At 44.4% G+C, this 21,938-nt stretch overlaps 1 protein-coding gene across 1 annotated transcript in view; it reads left to right on the forward strand.

The window, feature by feature from the left end:
- Positions 1 to 843: 843 nt before the first annotated feature.
- The window catches only part of LOC306932279 (60 kDa lysophospholipase-like), a 29,563-nt gene continuing 8,468 nt past the window's right edge, over positions 844 to 21,938 (forward strand). The window contains exons 1-12 of the mRNA XM_079514026.1: positions 844 to 949; positions 2,136 to 2,247; positions 3,898 to 4,027; positions 4,587 to 4,698; positions 5,493 to 5,618; positions 6,683 to 6,766; positions 7,764 to 7,890; positions 12,819 to 12,931; positions 14,676 to 14,861; positions 16,434 to 16,550; positions 16,929 to 17,048; positions 17,761 to 17,856. Of these exons, the coding sequence (XP_079370152.1) occupies positions 947 to 949; positions 2,136 to 2,247; positions 3,898 to 4,027; positions 4,587 to 4,698; positions 5,493 to 5,618; positions 6,683 to 6,766; positions 7,764 to 7,890; positions 12,819 to 12,931; positions 14,676 to 14,861; positions 16,434 to 16,550; positions 16,929 to 17,048; positions 17,761 to 17,856 (1,326 nt within the window). The 5' untranslated portion in view covers positions 844 to 946. The remainder of the gene's footprint in view (positions 950 to 2,135; positions 2,248 to 3,897; positions 4,028 to 4,586; positions 4,699 to 5,492; positions 5,619 to 6,682; positions 6,767 to 7,763; positions 7,891 to 12,818; positions 12,932 to 14,675; positions 14,862 to 16,433; positions 16,551 to 16,928; positions 17,049 to 17,760; positions 17,857 to 21,938) is intronic.

The raw sequence follows: 21,938 nt of genomic DNA on the forward strand, positions 1-21,938 counted from the left end.
AGATAATTTACTGCATTGTTTCTCAACTTGTGGTCAATACAATAAATTCAAATACGAATCTTCACTTTCCTACATTACTAAATGCAGGGTCAGGGTCCAGGGACCACATGCAACACCTTCACGGACCACCAGTGGTCCACGGACCACTTGTTGAAAACCCATGCTGTACACCATCACTTGTTTACCTTTACTACCACCATATGATAATATTGTATCTGTATTTATTTATCATCATTTCCTGGGAAAACAGACAAGTACAGTCGATCTGTGAGCTCCTACATAGATTATCCAATGGTTGTTAAGTGACATCATCAAGTTCCACCCGGTCAGTGAGTGACATCATCAAGGTCCACCCCCTCATTAACATTATGGTTCATGAAATAGACCTTTGGGAAAAGCAGCTTGAAAGCAGCTTTAAATGCGTATTTAAAGGTACATTTAAATGCGTATTTAAATGCGTATTTAAATGCATATTTAAATGTACATTTAAATGTACTTTAAAATGTGTAGATAAATAAAAATAAATAAATAAATAGTCACTTAAATACATTTAATTATTGATTTATATATTTCTTTGCATATTTATTTATTTATTTTTGCATTTATTTATTCATTCAATTATTTATTTATTTTTAGATATGGCAGTTTTAGCCCTCCATAGTCTAGGGGTGTGGGAGGAAACACAGATTCCAGAGAATAAGTGATGATGAGGAAACAGATTCCAGAGAATAAGTGATGATGAGGAAACAGATTCCAGGAATCAGTGATGCTGACTGATGCCAAACTGGGCCTTTATAAACTCATGCACAGATGAGAAAGTGGACAACTCGCATTCTGTAGTTAGAAACCTAGAGATCTGTTAGGTGCACACTTAGCTATTTTACCCACAATAGGGATTTATTTTAGTCGCTTAATTTGAAACATCAGGAAGTAGGCAAAAGACAATATGGTAAGAGCTTTAACATGTAATTGCTTCTATTTGTTTTTTGATTTTCATCAAGGTGGGGTATTTTCTGCGGGTGGTTAATATTCTGACTTATTGAACTGTTGTTGATTATCAATCAAATGCTTAATTTAATTGACAATTTTATTCAAAATCATGAACTGCTTTAACCTGATTATTGCTTAAAGGACCACTTCACCAATTTTCAACCTATCTTCATACAATAGGTCCTCACTAATAATCATGATAAAATGGCACAATTCTTTACTACTCAGTCTGTGTTCAGTTTCAGTCATGCAAAGATTTTCTTCAAGCTTTTGAACCCTTTTATTAAGTTAGGAGTTTACCAGATTTCAAACATGGAAAACAAAGTAATACCATGGGAGAACAGTGTCAAAATGTACATTCTGAAACTGTGTATGTGACAAATTTGAAACTCTGAAAATGTGTGGGGGCGAAACACTGTAAAATGTTTTTTTCATAGATTTGAAAATACCTTCCGGCCTATCAAAACTTATTTCAGAGATTAAAATATATTTTTCCAGAGATTCAAAACAATTTTCAGTTTTGCAAAAGTATCTTCAGACATTCAGAACCTTTATTTTAATCCACAGAGCTCCCCTACTGAACCTTTATTTTAATTCACAGAGCTCCCCTGCTGAACCTTTATTTTAATCCACAGAGCTCCCCTGCTGAACCTTTATTTTAATCCACAGAGCTCCCCTGCTGAACCTTTATTTTAATCCACAGAGCTCCCCTACTGAACCTTTATTTTAATCCACAGAGCTCCCCTACTGAACCTTTATTTTAATCCACAGAGCTCCCCTGCTGAACCTTTATTTTAATCCACAGAGCTCCCCTGCTGAACCTTTATTTTAATCCACAGAGCTCCCCTACTGAACCTTTATTTTAATCCACAGAGCTCCCCTGCTGAACCTTTATTTTAATCCACAGAGCTCCCCTGCTGAACCTTTATTTTAATCCACAGAGCTCCCCTACTGAACCTTTATTTTAATCCACAGAGCTCCCCTACTGAACCTTTATTTTAATCCACAGAGCTCCCCTACTGAACCTTTATTTTAATCCACAGAGCTCCCCTACTGAACCTTTATTTTAATCCACAGAGCTCCCCTACTGAACCTTTATTTTAATCCACAGAGCTCCCCTACTGAACCTTTATTTTAATCCACAGAGCTCCCCTGCTGTAAATGGCGTCGAGTCCAGCATCACAGCACGTTGTGTTGTGCCGAGAGTCCTTGTCATCAACACCGGAGGGACCATTGGAATGACCCTCCATGATAACGGTATTGTTATTTATTGTTTTCTGATTCTTCTTTCTTTTGGTTCCTTGGTTTGCTGCTGAAGAATGTGAGATGACACCAACATCAGACAGGGCAGATACTGATCTATGGCAATGTGCTATGAATGCAGGGTTTTGGTATATTAGGAGTTTCACTAGTAAGAGACCACACCTTCTGTGTGGTCTTCTTAATGTATTCATCCCACAGGAAGAAATGAAGTTGTTACAGCAGCCAAGACACACAAGGTTTATTAGTACATTGAATGGATGATTATCTGATTGAGCTACACCTTATGCACAATTTTACCACTATGGTTCAGTATGAGACTGATGTGTGGTGGTGGTTAGTTTCATGGGCATACAATTATACTAGCAGTAACTGTACTGATGGTACAAAGACAATGGAAATATAATCACAATGATCTCTCTTGTTGTCTTGTTTCTGTGACCCCACAGTGTTGGCCCCTGAAGCCAATGATCTCTCTTGTTGTCTTGTTACTGTGACCCCACAGTGTTGGCCCCTGAAGCCAATGATCTCTCTTGTGTTTCTGTGACCCCAGAGTGTTGGCCCCTGAAGCCAATGATCTATCTTGTTGTCTTGTTACTGTGACCCCACAGTGTTGGCCCCTGAAGCCAATGATCTCTCTTGTTGTCTTGTTTCTGTGACCCCACAGTGTTGGCCCCTGAAGCCAATGATCTCTCTTGTTGTCTTGTTACTGTGACCCCACAGTGGTGGCCCCTGAAGCCAATGATCTCTCTTGTGTTTCTGTGACCCCACAGTGTTGGCCCCTGAAGCCAATGATCTATCTTGTTGTCTTGTTACTGTGACCCCACAGTGTTGGCCCCTGAAGCCAATGATCTCTCTTGTGTTTCTGTGACCCCACAGTGTTGGCCCCTGAAGCCAATGATCTCTCTTGTGTTTCTGTGACCCCACAGTGTTGGCCCCTGAAGCCAATGATCTCTCTTGTGTTTCTGTGACCCCACAGTGTTGGCCCCTGAAGCCAATGATCTCTCTTGTGTTTCTGTGACCCCACAGTGTTGGCCCCTGAAGCCAATGATCTCTCTTGTGTTTCTGTGACCCCACAGTGTTGGCCCCTGAAGCCAATGATCTCTCTTGTGTTTCTGTGACCCCACAGTGTTGGCCCCTGAAGCCAATGATCTCTCTTGTTGTCTTGTTACTGTGACCCCACAGTGTTGGCCCCTGAAGCCAATGATCTCTCTTGTGTTACTGTGACCCCACAGTGTTGGCCCCTGAAGCCAATGATCTCTCTTGTGTTTCTGTGACCCCACAGTGTTGGCCCCTGAAGCCAATGATCTCTCTTGTTGTCTTGTTACTGTGACCCCACAGTGTTGGCCCCTGAAGCCAATGATCTCTCTTGTGTTACTGTGACCCCACAGTGTTGGCCCCTGAAGCCAATGATCTCTCTTGTGTTTCTGTGACCCCACAGTGTTGGCCCCTGAAGCCAATGATCTCTCTTGTGTTTCTGTGACCCCACAGTGTTGGCCCCTGAAGCCAATGATCTCTCTTGTTGTCTTGTTACTGTGACCCCACAGTGTTGGCCCCTGAAGCCAATGATCTCTCTTGTGTTTCTGTGACCCCATAGTGTTGGCCCCTGAAGCCAATGATCTCTTTTGTGTTTCTGTGACCCCATAGTGTTGGCCCCTGAACCCAATGCTTTAGTGAAGTTCCTACGCAAGCTTCCTATCCTCCATGATGAAGAATATGCCAAGACGACATGCTTGTATGATCACCATAACGACCCAGAGAACGTCTTGGTCCTTCCGTAAGTAAACTGACCCCGTCCGTCGCCACAGTCTCTGCAAACTTGTATCAATCATTTATTCTGCTGTTTTTCTTTCATAACTTTTCTTTTTTTGCACACCACTGCTGTTATTTCATTGTGTAACTTTTGGTTGAAAGCCGAGTAACTCCCCAAATGTGCTTTACAGGAATATTATTTATTTTCAGTTTAGTTACATTTCATGTGCTGAACATGATTATATAACATGGATGTGTAAATATTCAGTCTGATCATCTGGTCTAACCTCCATAGCCACTAACCACCAGATATCGGCTACCCTTGTTTTTAGTGTGAATGGGTTAGTCCTAAATTATACCATTATAAGACCTCTAAGTGACCTCTAAGTGACCTCTACGCTGTTCCTCTCATTTAAAACATAACCTGGTCCAACTCTATTAAGTGAACACAGTCAATACAAAAGTGATTAACATGCGTTTTTGTGTTTGTAATAATAGAAAATAAACAAATAAACAAATAAACAAACATGATGCCAAAATCATGAAAGACTTGGAACTTATATTAAACTTGTTTCTTAATCCAGGCTGAATAAGAAGAACAAACGGATCGTGTACACCATTATAGAGTTCAGCCCCCTGCTGGACTCATCCAACATGACACCGGATGACTGGGGGAAAATCGGAAAGTCTATTGAGGTAATAATTGCATTTCACACTCCATAGCTCCAACATTAATTTAACACGCCCTTATAGTTATTATATTTTAAAGCATGTTGTCACTAAACCCAGAAACCATTCACATTGCATCAACAGGCAATATGTTTCATCAACATGCTTTACTTGGTTGTCATTGTGCATGATGTCATGTAGCATGTGACAGATTCCATAATCCACAACGTGGTGTTGATTTTGACAGCAAATTTTGATCTTAGTTTTAGTCGTAGTCTCTTGAATAGTTTTTTCTTAATTTAGTTTTAGTCACATTTTTGTCACCTGGAATGTATTAGTGTTAGTCTAGCTTTAGTCGACTAAATATACGGTTGATTTAGTCGACTAATTGTATTTTGACGGGCCTTGATGCCGTCGTAATGAAAAATTATTCTTTACACATAGCAGATCGGCTATTTTCTTACAACCAAGTGTAAAATGACTTATACTGGATCTCTTGTTCACTAGACCCCTCCTAACATTTGAGTCTAGTTTTTAATTATTGAGGAAATTGTCAATATCTTTAGTCTTAGTTTTAGTCGGCATAGCTTAGTTTTCATTTAGTTTCCGTTTAGTTTTTGTCAGTGAAAAAAGGTTGACGAACATTTTTTGTCATAGTATTATTCGACGAAATCAATACTCGTGTCTTGCGTGTGTGTGTGTGTGCGTGCGTGCGTGCGTGCGTGTGTGTGTGTGTGTGTGTGTGTGTGTGTGTGTGTGTGTGTGTGTGTGTGCGTGCGTGTGTGTGTGTGTGTGTGTGTGTGTGTGGTGTTTGGCTGCAGAGAAACTACGACATGTATGAGGGTTTCGTGATCCTCCACGGGACAGACACCATGGCGTACACGGCGTCAGCCCTCTCCTTCATGTGTGAGAACCTGGGGAAGCCCATCGTCCTCACTGGCTCACAGGTGAGAGCGGCTCTGTTCACAGGGCAGGCCAAGAAAAACATCTCCTCTCTCTTCACAGGGCAGGCCAAGAAAAACATCTCCTCTCTGTTCACAGGGCAGGCCAAGGAAAACATCTCCTCTCTCTTCACAGGGCAGGCCAAGGAAAACATCTCCTCTCTGTTCACAGGGCAGGCCAAGAAAAACATCTCCTCTCTCTTCACAGGGCAGGCCAAGAAAAACATCTCCTCTCTCTTCACAGGGCAGGCCAAGAAAAACATCTCCTCTCTCTTCACAGGGCAGGCCAAGAAAAACATCTCCTCTCTGTTCACAGGGCAGGCCAAGAAAAACATCTCCTCTCTCTTCACAGGGCAGGCCAAGAAAAACATCTCCTCTCTCTTCACAGGGCAGGCCAAGAAAAACATCTCCTCTCTGTTCACAGGGCAGGCCAAGGAAAACATCTCCTCTCTCTTCACAGGGCAGGCCAAGAAAAACATCTCCTCTCTGTTCACAGGGCAGGCCAAGAAAAACATCTCCTCTCTCTTCACAGGGCAGGCCAAGCAAAACATCTCCTCTCTCTTCACAGGGCAGGCCAAGAAAAACATCTCCTTGGATCTATAGTCGTTTATAGTCGCCCTCTATTCAGGACGACTATAATGTTTTAACACTAGCATGACTGTATGAGGTCATTTTGACCGTTTTCTTCTTTTTTTAGATTTTGAAGTTGATTATCTTTGCCATCATCTCAGACATTTTTTACATCTGAAACATTTTCTAAATATGAATTTAAGCACTCTTTTAAGCGTCATTAACATCAACATTGTTTTTGCAAAAAAGGGCGAACTTTACTAGTTATGCTAGTGTTAAAGGGAAGCTTCATCCTTTTTTCCAAAAGGAACCACATATTTTGAGATTGGGGTCTGGGGCCCAATTACATATAATTCTGGGGGTCCTTGATATGAAATAGTTTGTGAACCAGTTTTTCTCGTCATGATTTAGAAGACATTTTGTAGAATCACTTCTCAGGTCCAGATGGGTTAAAGATGACAGCCTGCTGACAAGGTAATTAAAGGCTTGTTTTTTTTCAGGTGCCAATCTACGAGTTGAGGAACGATGGCAGAGACAACCTGCTGGGGGCGCTGTTGATCGCCGGACAATTTGCCATTCCTGAGGTGAGTGAATTATTGGGATGCAGATCACCTGCGTGCTCTTGGATCATTTGGAGACGTTGTGATCATTTTTTGAGATGGGACTTGTGAACGTGAAATTGTGGATGATTCTGAACAATAACTTCCTGCTGTTATTTTTAGTTAGTTAATTATTATGCAATATTTCCATTCAGGACTGGAACCCCTTTTGGTGTTTTAAGTATTAATGTTATACTTTAGCTATTGAAAAAAAGATCTGCTATTTTTGAAAATTCCCTGGAACAACATATTTTGAGATTGGGGTCCGGGACCCCAATAATTCTGGGGCTCCTTGACATGAACGAGTTTGAGAACCACTGACATAGAAACACAAGTTTTTTTCTGAAAACTGTCATGATTTATAGAAGACATTTAGAATCAGGTCTAAATGGGGTTAAGTATAGAAGGTAAAGGTGTAACAGGTCAAGGTTTTGTGCTCAGATTCAGATATTTTTTTTTGCCATTGTGTAAAAACACATTTGATTTGCTTTGGCATTTGCGTGTGCGCATTTAATTAAGCAATATTACACTCGAGGGGGTGGTTTAACGTCATTAATGCACGCCTGCGATGCTGAAGGAACGAGACCGCAAGGCGAGTTCCGAAAGCAACGCAGAAGTTCATCAATGACGTTAAACCACCCCCTCGAGTGTAATATTGCAATTATACAACAGTTACCCTTAAAACTAAGAAAATCACTGAAAAAACATATTTTTTAATGACAGATGTAGTCACTACGACCACAAAATGTCCCAATAAACTAGCTAGCCTAGCCACCGAATTTGCTGCACTCTGGGAGAACAGAGCAGCTGAATTATTTGTTTTGATAACAGAGCAGCTGAATTATTTGTTTTGATTAGGTGTGGAGTGGTGCTCGTTTGAACCACGGCTAGAAGGCTACTTCAACCAATCAGATTGCTTCCTCGAAACGACCTGTTGTATAATTGTGCATTAAATGAGATATCATTTTCATGTGTCTTGCAGGTCTGCCTGTATTTCCATAACAAACTGTACAGGGGAAACCGTGTGACTAAGGTGGACGCACGGAGCTTCAATGCCTTCAGTTCTCCTAACCTGGAGCCACTAGCCAACGCTGAAGTGGATATCACAGGTAACCGAGGTCTGGGGAATGGGTTCTGTAGATAGTGGATATCACAGGTAACCGAGGGCTGGGGAATGGGTTCTGTAGATAGTGGATATCACAGGTAACCGAGGTCTGGGGAATGGGTTCTGTAGATAGTGGATATCACAGGTAACCGAAGGGTGGGGAATGGGTTCTGTAGATAGTGGATATCACAGGTAACCGAGGGCTGGGGAATGGGTTCTGTAGATAGTGGATATCACAGGTAACCGAGGGCTGGGGAATGGGTTCTGTAGATAGTGGATATCACAGGTAACCGAGGTCTGGGGAATGGGTTCTGTAGATAGTGGATATCACAGGTAACCGAGGGCTGGGGAATGGGTTCTGTAGATAGTGGATATCACAGGTAACCGAGGGCTGGGGAATGGGTTCTGTAGATAGTGGATATCACAGGTAACCGAGGTCTGGGGAATGGGTTCTGTAGATAGTGGATATCACAGGTAACCGAGGGCTGGGGAATGGGTTCTGTAGATAGTGGATATCACAGGTAACCGAGGGCTGGGGAATGGGTTCTGTAGATAGTGGATATCACAGGTAACCGAAGGCTGGGGAATGGGTTCTGTAGATAGTGGATATCACAGGTAACCGAGGTCTGGAGAATGGGTTCTGTAGATAGTGGATATCACAGGTAACCGAAGGGTGGGGAATGGGTTCTGTAGATAGTGGATATCACAGGTAACCGAAGGGTGGGGAATGGGTTCTGTAGATAGTGGATATCACAGGTAACCGAGGTCTGGGAAATGGGTTCTGTAGATAGTGGATATCACAGGTAACCGAGGTCTGGGAAATGGGTTCTGTAGATAGTGGATATCACAGGTAACCGAGGGCTGGGGAATGGGTTCTGTAGATAGTGGATATCACAGGTAACCGAAGGCTGGGGAATGGGTTCTGTAGATAGTGGATATCACAGGTAACCCAAGGGTGGGGAATGGGTTCTGTAGATAGTGGATATCACAGGTAACCGAGGGCTGGGGAATGGGTTCTGTAGATAGTGGATATCACAGGTAACCGAAGGCTGGGGAATGGGTTCTGTAGATAGTGGATATCACAGGTAACCGAGGTCTGGAGAATGGGTTCTGTAGATAGTGGATATCACAGGTAACCGAAGGGTGGGGAATGGGTTCTGTAGATAGTGGATATCACAGGTAACCGAGGTCTGGAGAATGGGTTCTGTAGATAGTGGATATCACAGGTAACCGAGGGCTGGGGAATGGGTTCTGTAGATAGTGGATATCACAGGTAACCGAGGTCTGGGGAATGGGTTCTGTAGATAGTGGATATCACAGGTAACCGAGGGCTGGGGAATGGGTTCTGTAGATAGTGGATATCACAGGTAACCGAGGGCTGGGGAATGGGTTCTGTAGATAGTGGATATCACAGGTAACCGAGGGCTGAGGAATGGGTTCTGTAGATAGTGGATATCACAGGTAACCGAAGGGTGGGGAATGGGTTCTGTAGATAGTGGATATCACAGGTAACCGAGGTCTGGGGAATGGGTTCTGTAGATAGTGGATATCACAGGTAACCGAGGGCTGAGGAATGGGTTCTGTAGATAGTGGATATCACAGGTAACCGAGGTCTGGGGAATGGGTTCTGTAGATAGTGGATATCACAGGTAACCGAGGGCTGGGGAATGGGTTCTGTAGATAGTGGATATCACAGGTAACCGAGGGCTGGGGAATGGGTTCTGTAGATAGTGGATATCACAGGTAACCGAGGTCTGGAGAATGGGTTCTGTAGATAGTGGATATCACAGGTAACCGAGGGCTGGGGAATGGGTTCTGTAGATAGTGGATATCACAGGTAACCGAGGGCTGGGGAATGGGTTCTGTAGATAGTGGATATCACAGGTAACCGAAGGCTGGGGAATGGGTTCTGTAGATAGTGGATATCACAGGTAACCGAAGGGTGGGGAATGGGTTCTGTAGATAGTGGATATCACAGGTAACCGAGGTCTGGGGAATGGGTTCTGTAGATAGTGGATATCACAGGTAACCGAGGGCTGGGGAATGGGTTCTGTAGATAGTGGATATCACAGGTAACCGAGGGCTGGGGAATGGGTTCTGTAGATAGTGGATATCACAGGTAACCGAAGGCTGGGGAATGGGTTCTGTAGATAGTGGATATCACAGGTAACCGAAGGGTGGGGAATGGGTTCTGTAGATAGTGGATATCACAGGTAACCGAAGGCTGGGGAATGGGTTCTGTAGATAGTGGATATCACAGGTAACCGAGGTCTGGGGAATGGGTTCTGTAGATAGTGGATATCACAGGTAACCGAGGTCTGGGGAATGGGTTCTGTAGATAGTGGATATCACAGGTAACCGAGGGCTGGGGAATGGGTTCTGTAGATAGTGGATATCACAGGTAACCAAGGTCTGGGGAATGGGTTCTGTAGATAGTGGATATCACAGGTAACCGAGGTCTGGAGAATGGGTTCTGTAGATAGTGGATATAACAGGTAACCGAGGGCTGGGGAATGGGTTCTGTAGATAGTGGATATAACAGGTAACTGAGGTCTGGGGAATGGGTTCTGTAGATAGTGGATATCACAGGTAACCGAAGGGTGGGGAATGGGTTCTGTAGATAGTGGATATCACAGGTAACCGAAGGGTGGGGAATGGGTTCTGTAGATAGTGGATATCACAGGTAACCGAGGGCTGGGGAATGGGTTCTGTAGATAGTGGATATCACAGGTAACCAAGGTCTGGGGAATGGGTTCTGTAGATAGTGGATATCACAGGTAACCGAGGGCTGGGGAATGGGTTCTGTAGATAGTGGATATCACAGGTAACCGAGGGCTGGGGAATGGGTTCTGTAGATAGTGGATATCACAGGTAACCGAGGGCTGGGGAATGGGTTCTGTAGATAGTGGATATCACAGGTAACCGAAGGGTGGGGAATGGGTTCTGTAGATAGTGGATATCACAGGTAACCGAAGGGTGGGGAATGGGTTCTGTAGATAGTGGATATCACAGGTAACCGAGGTCTGGGGAATGGGTTCTGTAGATAGTGGATATCACAGGTAACCGAGGTCTGGGGAATGGGTTCTGTAGATAGTGGATATCACAGGTAACTGAGGTCTGGGGAATGGGTTCTGTAGATAGTGGATATAACAGGTAACTGAGGTCTGGGGAATGGGTTCTGTAGATAGTGGATATAACAGGTAACTGAGGTCTGGGGAATGGGTTCTGTAGATAGTGGATATCACAGGTAACCGAAGGGTGGGGAATGGGTTCTGTAGATAGTGGATATCACAGGTAACCGAAGGGTGGGGAATGGGTTCTGTAGATAGTGGATATCACAGGTAACCGAGGTCTGGGGAATGGGTTCTGTAGATAGTGGATATAACAGGTAACTGAGGTCTGGGGAATGGGTTCTGTAGATAGTGGATATAACAGGTAACTGAGGTCTGGGGAATGGGTTCTGTAGATAGTGGATATCACAGGTAACCGAAGGGTGGGGAATGGGTTCTGTAGATAGTGGATATCACAGGTAACCGAAGGGTGGGGAATGGGTTCTGTAGATAGTGGATATCACAGGTAACCGAGGGCTGGGGAATGGGTTCTGTAGATAGTGGATATCACAGGTAACCAAGGTCTGGGGAATGGGTTCTGTAGATAGTGGATATCACAGGTAACCGAGGGCTGGGGAATGGGTTCTGTAGATAGTGGATATCACAGGTAACCGAGGGCTGGGGAATGGGTTCTGTAGATAGTGGATATCACAGGTAACCGAGGGCTGGGGAATGGGTTCTGTAGATAGTGGATATCACAGGTAACCGAAGGGTGGGGAATGGGTTCTGTAGATAGTGGATATCACAGGTAACCGAAGGGTGGGGAATGGGTTCTGTAGATAGTGGATATCACAGGTAACCGAGGTCTGGGGAATGGGTTCTGTAGATAGTGGATATCACAGGTAACCGAGGGCTGGGGAATGGGTTCTGTAGATAGTGGATATCACAGGTAACCGAGGTCTGGAGAATGGGTTCTGTAGATAGTGGATATCACAGGTAACCGAAGGGTGGGGAATGGGTTCTGTAGATAGTGGATATCACAGGTAACCGAGGTCTGGAGAATGGGTTCTGTAGATAGTGGATATCACAGGTAACCGAGGTCTGGAGAATGGGTTCTGTAGATAGTGGATATCACAGGTAACCGAAGGCTGGGGAATGGGTTCTGTAGATAGTGGATATCACAGGTAACCGAAGGGTGGGGAATGGGTTCTGTAGATAGTGGATATCACAGGTAACCGAGGTCTGGGGAATGGGTTCTGTAGATAGTGGATATCACAGGTAACCGAAGGGTGGGGAATGGGTTCTGTAGATAGTGGATATCACAGGTAACCGAAGGGTGGGGAATGGGTTCTGTAGATAGTGGATATCACAGGTAACCGAGGGCTGGGGAATGGGTTCTGTAGATAGTGGATATCACAGGTAACCGAAGGGTGGGGAATGGGTTCTGTAGATAGTGGATATCACAGGTAACCGAGGGCTGGGGAATGGGTTCTGTAGATAGTGGATATCACAGGTAACCGAGATCTGGGGAATGGGTGCTGTATGTTGTGCAGTGCCAACCAGTGTTGTTTTTGGCAGCAATTTTTGATTTTAGTTTTAGTCAATAGTCTCTTGAATAGTTTTCATTTAGTTTTAGTCACATTTTAGTCACCTGCGGAATGTTTTAGTGTTAGTCTAGTTTTAGTCAACTAAATATCATAGTCTCTCAGGCTTAAGGAATATAGTTGTTGATTGTTGTTGGTGCATTTTGTAAAGCGTCCTTGGGTTCATGAAAGGTGCTATATAAATTCCAGTTATTATTATTAGTATTATTATTATTATTACAACGTATTATTATTATTATTTTGCCTTTGTTGACCTGTTCTCTATGTCTGTACTGCAGTCAACTGGGACACGGTGCGAAGGGACAACACCACTGAACCGTTCCATGTGAGCACCGAGCTGAACCCGAACGTGGGTCTGCTCAGGCTCTTCCCTGGGATCACTACTGCTACGGTGAGTCGCTGTTAATGCCAGATCACTACTGCTACGGTGAGTCACTGTTAATGCCAGATCACTACTGCTACGGTGAGTCACTGTTAATGCCAGATAACTACTGCTACGGTGAGTCACTGTTAATGCCAGATCTCTGCTGCTACGGTGAGTCACTGTTAATGCCAGATCTCTGCTGCTACGGTGAGTCACTGTTAATGCCAGATCACTACTGCTACGGTGAGTCGCTGTTAATGCCAGATCACTACTGCTACGGTGAGTCACTGTTAATGCCAGATCTCTGCTGCTACGGTGAGTCACTGTTAATGCCAGATCACTACTGCTACGGTGAGTCACTGTTAATGCCAGATCACTACTGCTACGGTGAGTCACTGTTAATGCCAGATCACTACTGCTACGGTGAGTCACTGTTAATGCCAGATCACTACTGCTACGGTGAGTCACTGTTAATGCCAGATCACTACTGCTACGGTGAGTCACTGTTAATGCCAGATCACTACTGCTACGGTGAGTCACTGTTAATGCCAGATCACTGCTGCTACGGTGAGTCACTGTTAATGCCAGATCACTGCTGCTACGGTGAGTCACTGTTAATGCCAGATCTCTGCTGCTACGGTGAGTCACTGTTAATGCCAGATCTCTGCTGCTACGGTGAGTCACTGTTAATGCCAGATCACTACTGCTACGGTGAGTCACTGTTAATGCCAGATCACTACTGCTACGGTGAATCGCTGTTAATGCCAGATCACTACTGCTACGGTGAGTCACTGTTAATGCCAGATCACTACTGCTACGGTGAGTCACTGTTAATGCCAGATCTCTGCTGCTACGGTGAGTCACTGTTAATGCCAGATCACTACTTCTATGGTGAGTCACTGTTAATGCCAGATCTCTGCTGCTACGGTGAGTCACTGTTAATGCCAGATCTCTGCTGCTACGGTGAGTCACTGTTAATGCCAGATCACTACTGCTACGGTGAGTCACTGTTAATGCCAGATCACTACTGCTACGGTGAGTCACTGTTAATGCCAGATCTCTGCTGCTACGGTGAGTCACTGTTAATGCCAGATCACTACTGCTACGGTGAGTCGCTGTTAATGCCAGATCTCTGCTGCTACGGTGAGTCACTGTTAATGCCAGATCTCGCGAGAGAAATGAGCAAACAGTTTTATTTTTCTTCTGAAAACATTAAGCCCAAAAGCAGTTACTATTCTCCATATGCAGACCGCGGCCATCTTACCATATAAGTTAATGGCAAGGTGCTACCTAGGTGCAACTTCCCATTGGCAGCCCATTCATCCAAACAGAAAAGTCCTATCTGATTGTATTAAACAACGACAAACTCACCAACATTGAAGCTGTACGGAAAGCTTGAATTATTCTCTTTCTATCCTCAAAGTAATTGTTTCATAAAAATCCACCGTAGACATGTTATGAGTTACTTTGTGTCCTTGCAGGTGATTCTTTTTCTAAGTGCTGGAGTTTGGAAGTGCTCGTTAGATATCACTCAACTGCCCTGCATGCGCACCACATTGAATTAGCACATAATGCAGGAGGCAGCAAGACGTTGCTTTACTGACAACGAGTGCTTCCAAACTCTGACGGCAACATAGCCGCGGTCTGCAAATGGTCCATAGGTCTAGCTCGGTTAGATGGATGTGGGGTGTTTAACTGTGTGTGTTTTGTTTGTGGGGTGTGTATGTGGGGTGTTTTAACTGAGGTTATTTGTGCTTATCTGGGTGTGCAGGTGAGGGCGTTCCTGCAGCCGCCCATGGAGGGCGTAGTGCTGGAGACGTACGGCAGCGGGAACTGCCCAGACAACCGCAAAGACCTGCTGGACGCGCTGAAGGAGGCCACAGACCGCGGCGTCATCATCGTCAACTGCACCCAGTGTCTGAGGGGGACGGTGTCCATGACGTACGCCACCGGCCAGGCAAGGACTCTTCTCACTGTAGTAACAGTATACTGCAGGTCGTGAGAGCATTGGTTAATAAGAACAAACTCCATAAAATCATCAACGTGTCCAGCAAAATAGCTGGGGTACGATTTGAGAATATGACTTCAATGTATGAGACCTGGGTACTCAGGAAGGGGAAAAAAATACTAGGGACAATACACACCCGTTACACAGCCAATACCATCTTTTACCACCATCAGGGTGACGGTACATGGTACCTTCTCTGCAGGCTAGGGCCTCAAGATCGTTTGTTCCCATAAGTATAGGACTTATGACCAAGCAGGCCCGTCTCAGTTCTATAAGTATAGGACTTATGAACAAGCAGGCCCGTCTCAGTTCCGTGCATAAAGTGTGGAACTCTTGGAACTATGACTGGTGGCCTTCTGTTGGCATTGTTTCTTTATTGTCTCCACCAGGCCGAAGGCATGGGGAGAGAGTATGTTTTGCACTCCGTCCGTCCGTGTGTCCGTGTGTCCGTCTGTGAACAGCTAATCTCTGGCACTATTAACCCGGTCGATGCCAAATTTTGTACACACACTCCCTGGATGCCAACGATGAACCTCTGCCCCAACATTTCCAGAACGGCCTGTTATAGCGCCACCAGGAGGCCGCTTTGTGCAAAACCAGTTTTTGGACAGTACACCTACAGATTTTGTCCAAACATCACACAAATTGGTACACAGTCTCTCTAGAGCCATTCAACGAAACAGGTCTTTCAGATTTCTCAGACTCCATCCTGATTGGCTAAGATTGGCTTCCAAAGTTCGCAGGAGTGCTCAGTTTCAAACAAAATGCTGCAAATCATGAACACATCGTGTGATTTCCGTGAAATTTTGCACACACATTCCCACTAGGCCGAGGAAGAAATGCCACGTGAACATTTTCAACTCAGCCTCATGGTGGCGCTATAACTGGCCGAAAAGTGTTTTTACCTCTAACTGCACGGATCTGTGGATAACTTTGTATGCCAACTCTCTAGAGGCCAAGGAAAAACCAGATGTGGAATTTTTCACATCTGCTCTTTATAGCGCCACCAGGAGGCCGACATATGTAAAACACATTTTCTAATATTACTCCTTCAGATTTTATCCAAATTTCACGCAAATCGGTACACATGCTCTCCATAGTCATGTGATAAAGACGGGTTTGTTTAATTCCTCATAATCCACCCTCATTGGCTACGATTGGCTTCTAAACTTTTCAGGAGTAGCCCGCTTTGTACCCGTTTTGTACAAATCGCCACAACTACTCAACGCAGCGTCCGATTGCGGTGAAACTGTGCATGCATATTCCCACTAGGCTGAGGAAGAAATGCCACTTGACAGTTTTCAAATCAGCCTCATGGTGGCGCGACAACAGGCCAAGCCGCGTCTCTCTCACTCTCTCACACACACACACACACACACACACACACACACACACACACACACACACACACACACACACACACACACACACACACACACACACACACACACACAAAGTATCTATCTAGACTCTAGAGATAGAAGAAAATAATTGACTTTCCACTTGGTAACTCTCCATCAGGTTCTGTTCGATGCAGGGGTGATCAGTGGCCTCGACATGACTCCAGAGGCCGGCCTGTCCAAGCTGTCCTATGTCCTCGCCAAGTCAAAGCTGAAGCTGGACCTACAGGCCAAGAAGGTGTGTGTGTGTGTGTGTGTGTGTGTGTGTGTGTGTGTGTGTGTGTGTGTGTGTGTGTGTGTGTGTGTGTGTGTGTGTGTGTGTGTGTGTGTGTGTGTGCGTGCGTGCGTGCGTGCGTCTCATTCCGACGACTGTGGCTCAGGAGGTAGAGCAGGTCGTCCAATGATCCATATGGGTCGGTGGTTCGAATCCCTGCTCCTCCTGTCTACATGTTGAAGTGTCCTTGGGCAAGAAATTGAACCCCAAATTGCTCCCGATGTGCTGGTTGGTGCCTTGCATGGCTTCCTCCGCCATCGGTGTGTGAACGGGTGAATGTAATGCGCCTGGGATAAAGGCGCTTTATAAATGCACCATTTTTATTTGACCATTTTCTTCCAGATGATGGAGAAGAACCTCAGAGGTGAGATGGTCTCTGACCTGAAGGGAGCCAAGCTCTCTCTGAGTGACAGCCGGTTCATTCAGGTCATTGCCATGACTCTGAGCATCAGCTGCAAGGAGGTACGCACCCACGCGTGCACGCACGCACGTGCGTGCGCACGCAAGCACGCACGCACGCACGCACGCACGCACGCACGCACACACACACAGTTTTTCATCATGTTCTGACCTTTAAACCATTTAGACCTGAGGACACATCAGTGTCTCCTTACAGTTTTTAACCATTATTTATTTTAACTTTAGCTGTTGAAAATAGCTCATGGCACTCGGTTCTTGTAGATCTGCTATTATTGAAAAATCGTGAAAACGTGTGCACATCTTTGAATATACATATATTCATTCACACAGCAAACGCTTTCTTAACTCATATCTTTGCTTCCGGGGGTCCCTGGAAGGAACACATTTTGAGATGGGACTCGGCAGCCAATTACATTATAATTTTTGGTGTCCCTGACATGAATATAGTTTGAGAAGTACCTCAGAAATCTGTCATGATTTAGATGACATTTTATAGAATCTGGTCTCAGGTCTTAACTGACAAGGCACCAGGTTGGGCGTGTCATTATAGGCCAACATTCTCAGAAGATAGCCCAGGGTTTTTGAAAATAGCACATGCAACGTGCTGCAAGCTTGTAGATGGATTAACAAAACAAAAAAAATCAAACATTTACCCATTTCTTTGAAAATAGAGCTCATGTGGTTCAAAAATATAGGCACATTTCCATGTATTCAGTCAGCTAATATCCTGCACACACTTGGTCTCTCTACGTAGGAGCTGGAAGCTTTCCGCGACGCCCTGACGCCACCCCTGGCATGTGCCGCTGCCAAGATCGGAGACGTGGAGGCTTTGGAGTCCATCAGGGAGATGGTGAGCAAGACATTAATCATTAAAGGACAGTGGCGTGCACAGATAGACACTAGGGGGTGCTAGAGCACCCCCTGCCCTTTTGGCAATGTGCCCCTTTGAAAAAAAAAAAAAAAAAAAAAACCTCTCTTTTTTTTCCTTTTTTTTTTTTTTGATTTTTCAAAAATAGCAGACCTACAACCTCGTAGCGCGCCACTCGGTGGCGCGCTATGAGCTTGTAGATCTGCTATTTTTCAATAGCTAAAGCATAACATAATGCTAACACCAAAAGGGGTTCCCGCCCAAAATATATTAAGGCAACCGGCCGGTTCCACGCGCTGCACAAGGTGCCCTTTTTTAACTTGAGCACCTGCCCCTCTAAATGTCTGTGCACGCCACTGTTAACACAGCCGACGCGAATCGCGTATCAATACGTTATCAATTAATCAAACGTCGGGTGCGGATCACGTATCAATACGTTTCAATCACTTTTTTATAGCATACTTTCATTCATCTTTTTACCCACCCGGACAATGAAGAACCATCGCCCTATCATTGCTGCTTAGTCCAGCTCACGTGATCAGAAAAAAAAAAGAAAAAAAAAAAAAAACCCTCCCCTCCTGAAAACAGGAGGGCGGGCCGCTTTACGTGTAGAAGCCAGTGTAATGGCTGCGCCCATGCCGATCTAGTCTGTGTTTGAAAAGAATCAAATTTCACCTAACCTCGCCTCACCAGGCTTTCCACCTCGGACATTTGATTCCCCCCTCCCCTCCTGTTTCTCCAGGAGGAGGATCTTGCGAGGGGGTACATGCTCTCCTCTGTCTCTCGGAAAAAAACATGACGAACGCTGAACGGAACGCTGCCTGAACACATATGCACCAGATCGGCATTGCAATGCAACGTCTGCAACACACATGGACAGATGCATGTTTCCTTCTTCATACTGTAGCGACCAAACGATCCCCGAGCCTACAATACTACGAACTAACCACAGTATCGAGGGGCCGCCACGACAAGACAGTGTTCCGTTGGTGGATCACGTATCGCCATGCAGAGCCGTCATAATCGGAGATCGCTCAGACGTGTGATTGTAACGCTTTTTTATTCATTATAATTGTAGTGATAAGACCGCAATGAACGCGTCGGGGACGTAATCGACCCGGGTGTAATGTATAACGAACTTTTCCGCGACCTAAACCGTGGTGTTGTCATCTGTGGAAGTCATTTTTTCCTTCTCGTCGACATCACAGCCGGGTGACGATTTTTTTCCCCTCCATCGCCCCCAAGCTGCATGCCCATAGCCTGGCTTGGCCAGCCTCATAGCGGGGATTCACTGAAGATTCTTCCCCGGAGGAAACATCAGTGAACCCTCGCTATGAGTCTGGCCGTGCCAGGCTAGCATGCCCAGGCATGTTCCCCTACACTAGCTTGAAAAACAAAATCAGCTGATGACAACGCGTCTCACCGTTATACTATAGTTCTGAACCGAACGGTGGAATGGGACTTTTTATAGCCGTACGGATCAAGACTTTTGCTGCCCAATGTGCCCATGACCCCCCCCCCAATGTTACTGCGATCAAAACAATGAAAGCAGTGAGATAGATTAGGCGAGGCGGCAATCATCATCATCATCATCAAAAAGAAAGCATAGTTATGAAGGTTTATAGTCAGACATTGACAGGCAGATATAACAATAAACACAATAAATATGCTATACATCCTATACATCGAATGAAAGCCCTGAATGTGTACTTTTACGAGGAAAAGAGTAAACATTGATCCCATGTACAGTTTGTCATAAATTGGATACTGGGTGGATGCACATTGCGCCCACCAGATATAACTGCAGAGAAGACATGGACCCGAACTCAATATTCACAAAATAAGGCCTATAGCGACATATAAATACTATATACCGTATGAAACAGAAGACTCTCTGCTTTCATAAGAAAAAAACTTCTACTGTAGTAATAATAAAAATCACACCCATGTGAAGTGAGTGGTGCAACTCTGTCCCATATTCTGTTCTCTGCTTATTCAATACAGCTCGCTATATACGGACTGAGGCAGAAAGTCATGTAAACCTTTTATTTACAGTTTGGTCTGTAAACTTCTACTGTAATAATAAAAATCACACCCCTGTGAAGTGAGCGTTGCAACTGTTCTGTACTTATTCACTACAGCTCGCTATATACGGACTGAGACAGAAAGTCATGTAAACCTTTTATTTACAGTTTGGTCTGTAAACTTCTACTGTAATAATAAAAATCACACCCCTGTGAAGTGAGCGGTGCAACTGTTCTCTACAGTTGCGCGGTGCAATGGTAGAGAACAGTTGCACCGCTCACTTCACAGGGGTGTGATTTTTATTATTACAGTAGAAGTTTACAGACCAAACTGTAAATAAAAGGTTTACATGACTTTCTGTCTCAGTCCGTATATAGCGAGCTGTAGTGAATAAGTACAGAACAGTTGCAACGCTCACTTCACAGGGGTGTGATTTGTATTATTACAGTAGAAGTTTACAGACCAAACTGTAAATAAAAGGTTTACATGACTTTCTGCCTCAGTCCGTATATAGCGAGCTGTATTGAATAAGCAGAGAACAGAATATGGGACAGAATTGCACCACTCACTTCACATGGGTGTGATTTTTATTATTACTACAGTAGAAGTTTTTTTCTTATGAAAGCAGAGAGTCTTCTGTTTCATACGGTATATAGTATTTATATGTCGCTATAGGCCTTATTTTGTGAATATTGAGGAGTTCACGTCCATGTCTTCTCTGAAGTTATCTGGTGGGCACAAGCTGCATTCAATAACCAATTACTGTCTAACTGTAGATTGGATCAATGTTTACTGTTTTCCTCGTAAAAGTACACATTCAGGGCTTTCATTCGGTGTAGGATGTATAGGATATTTATTGGGTTCAATTTTATATCTGCCTGTCAATGTCTCTGACTTTAAACCATCCATAACTCTGCTCGCTGTTCAAGATAACCACTTCCAGGCAAATGCAGGTGTTGCAAAAAAGGTCAATATCTCCAGAATGGAACATGGTAAAATCAAAATGTATTTTTTTAATTGAAGTGGACAAGTTCAGCTTTCTTTTGTTGTATGCGTGTGATTCTCGCTATAAGAGAACATTTTGCTGTGGGCCCCCGAACAAGGCCTTTGTGCAATGTTAAACGGTAGCAACATCCAAATAGGCCTGTCGAGATCTTGTAGCAATCAAAGTGTTAAAGGACCACTTCATCCCTTTTCAACCTAACTTCATATAATTGGTCCTCACTATAAAGTTCATGATACAATACCACAATATTCTTTCTACTCAGTCTGTGTCTCATAGAATGGGGAATCATCGATGGGGAATCCAAGCTAATAGAAACTGCAGGCTTTCTATTCCTGAAAAGTTGCAATGCGAAAACTATCTAAATATTTTATTAAAAAAAAGAAAAAATGATGTCACTGGTGGACTGGTTTCTGACCTGCCCACAGCTCTCCCATGAGACACAGACTGAGTAGAAAACAATTGTGGTATTTTATGACAAGTGGTGAAAACTAGCACATGTGCTAACACACTGTAAACGATGCATCTACAATTTGTACAACTGTGCAATGTAATTGTTATGTCCATATGCAGCTATACGTGCTATTTAACCCGGTAAGACCCAACGATGCTTCTCAGTAACATTTTTATTTTAATTAATCACTTTTTATTTTTATTTTTTTCTATTCTTTTTTCACCTAAACATCATCATTGATGTTCATTGTTTAGTCTTGCAATGCCATTGGTCATGATATTTGCATATAAATACCCCCCACAGGGGGTGTGCGTGCGTGCATGCAGGGCTGTGTGATGCGTAGTGCAGTAGAACTGTAGTAGTGCTTGTAGTTAGTGCATGCTGCTTCTGCTTGCTACTCTGCTTTCAGCTACTGCCGCCGGCTAGCCCTCCTCGCGGAGGGTGAAAAGAGCAGCCGAGTGCGTAAGTCTCCTCCTGCTGGTACAAAGCCGCTCCACCGCCAAGACTTCTGCAGTGCCTCCTCGTGGCCACACACGGTAACTGGGTACCTTGCGGTCCCAGGCCAAACTGTAGGGGATCTCG

The sequence above is a fragment of the Electrona antarctica genome, assembly GCF_951216825.1.
Source record: "Electrona antarctica genome assembly, chromosome: 11".
Taxonomy (NCBI): Eukaryota; Metazoa; Chordata; class Actinopteri; order Myctophiformes; family Myctophidae; genus Electrona; species Electrona antarctica.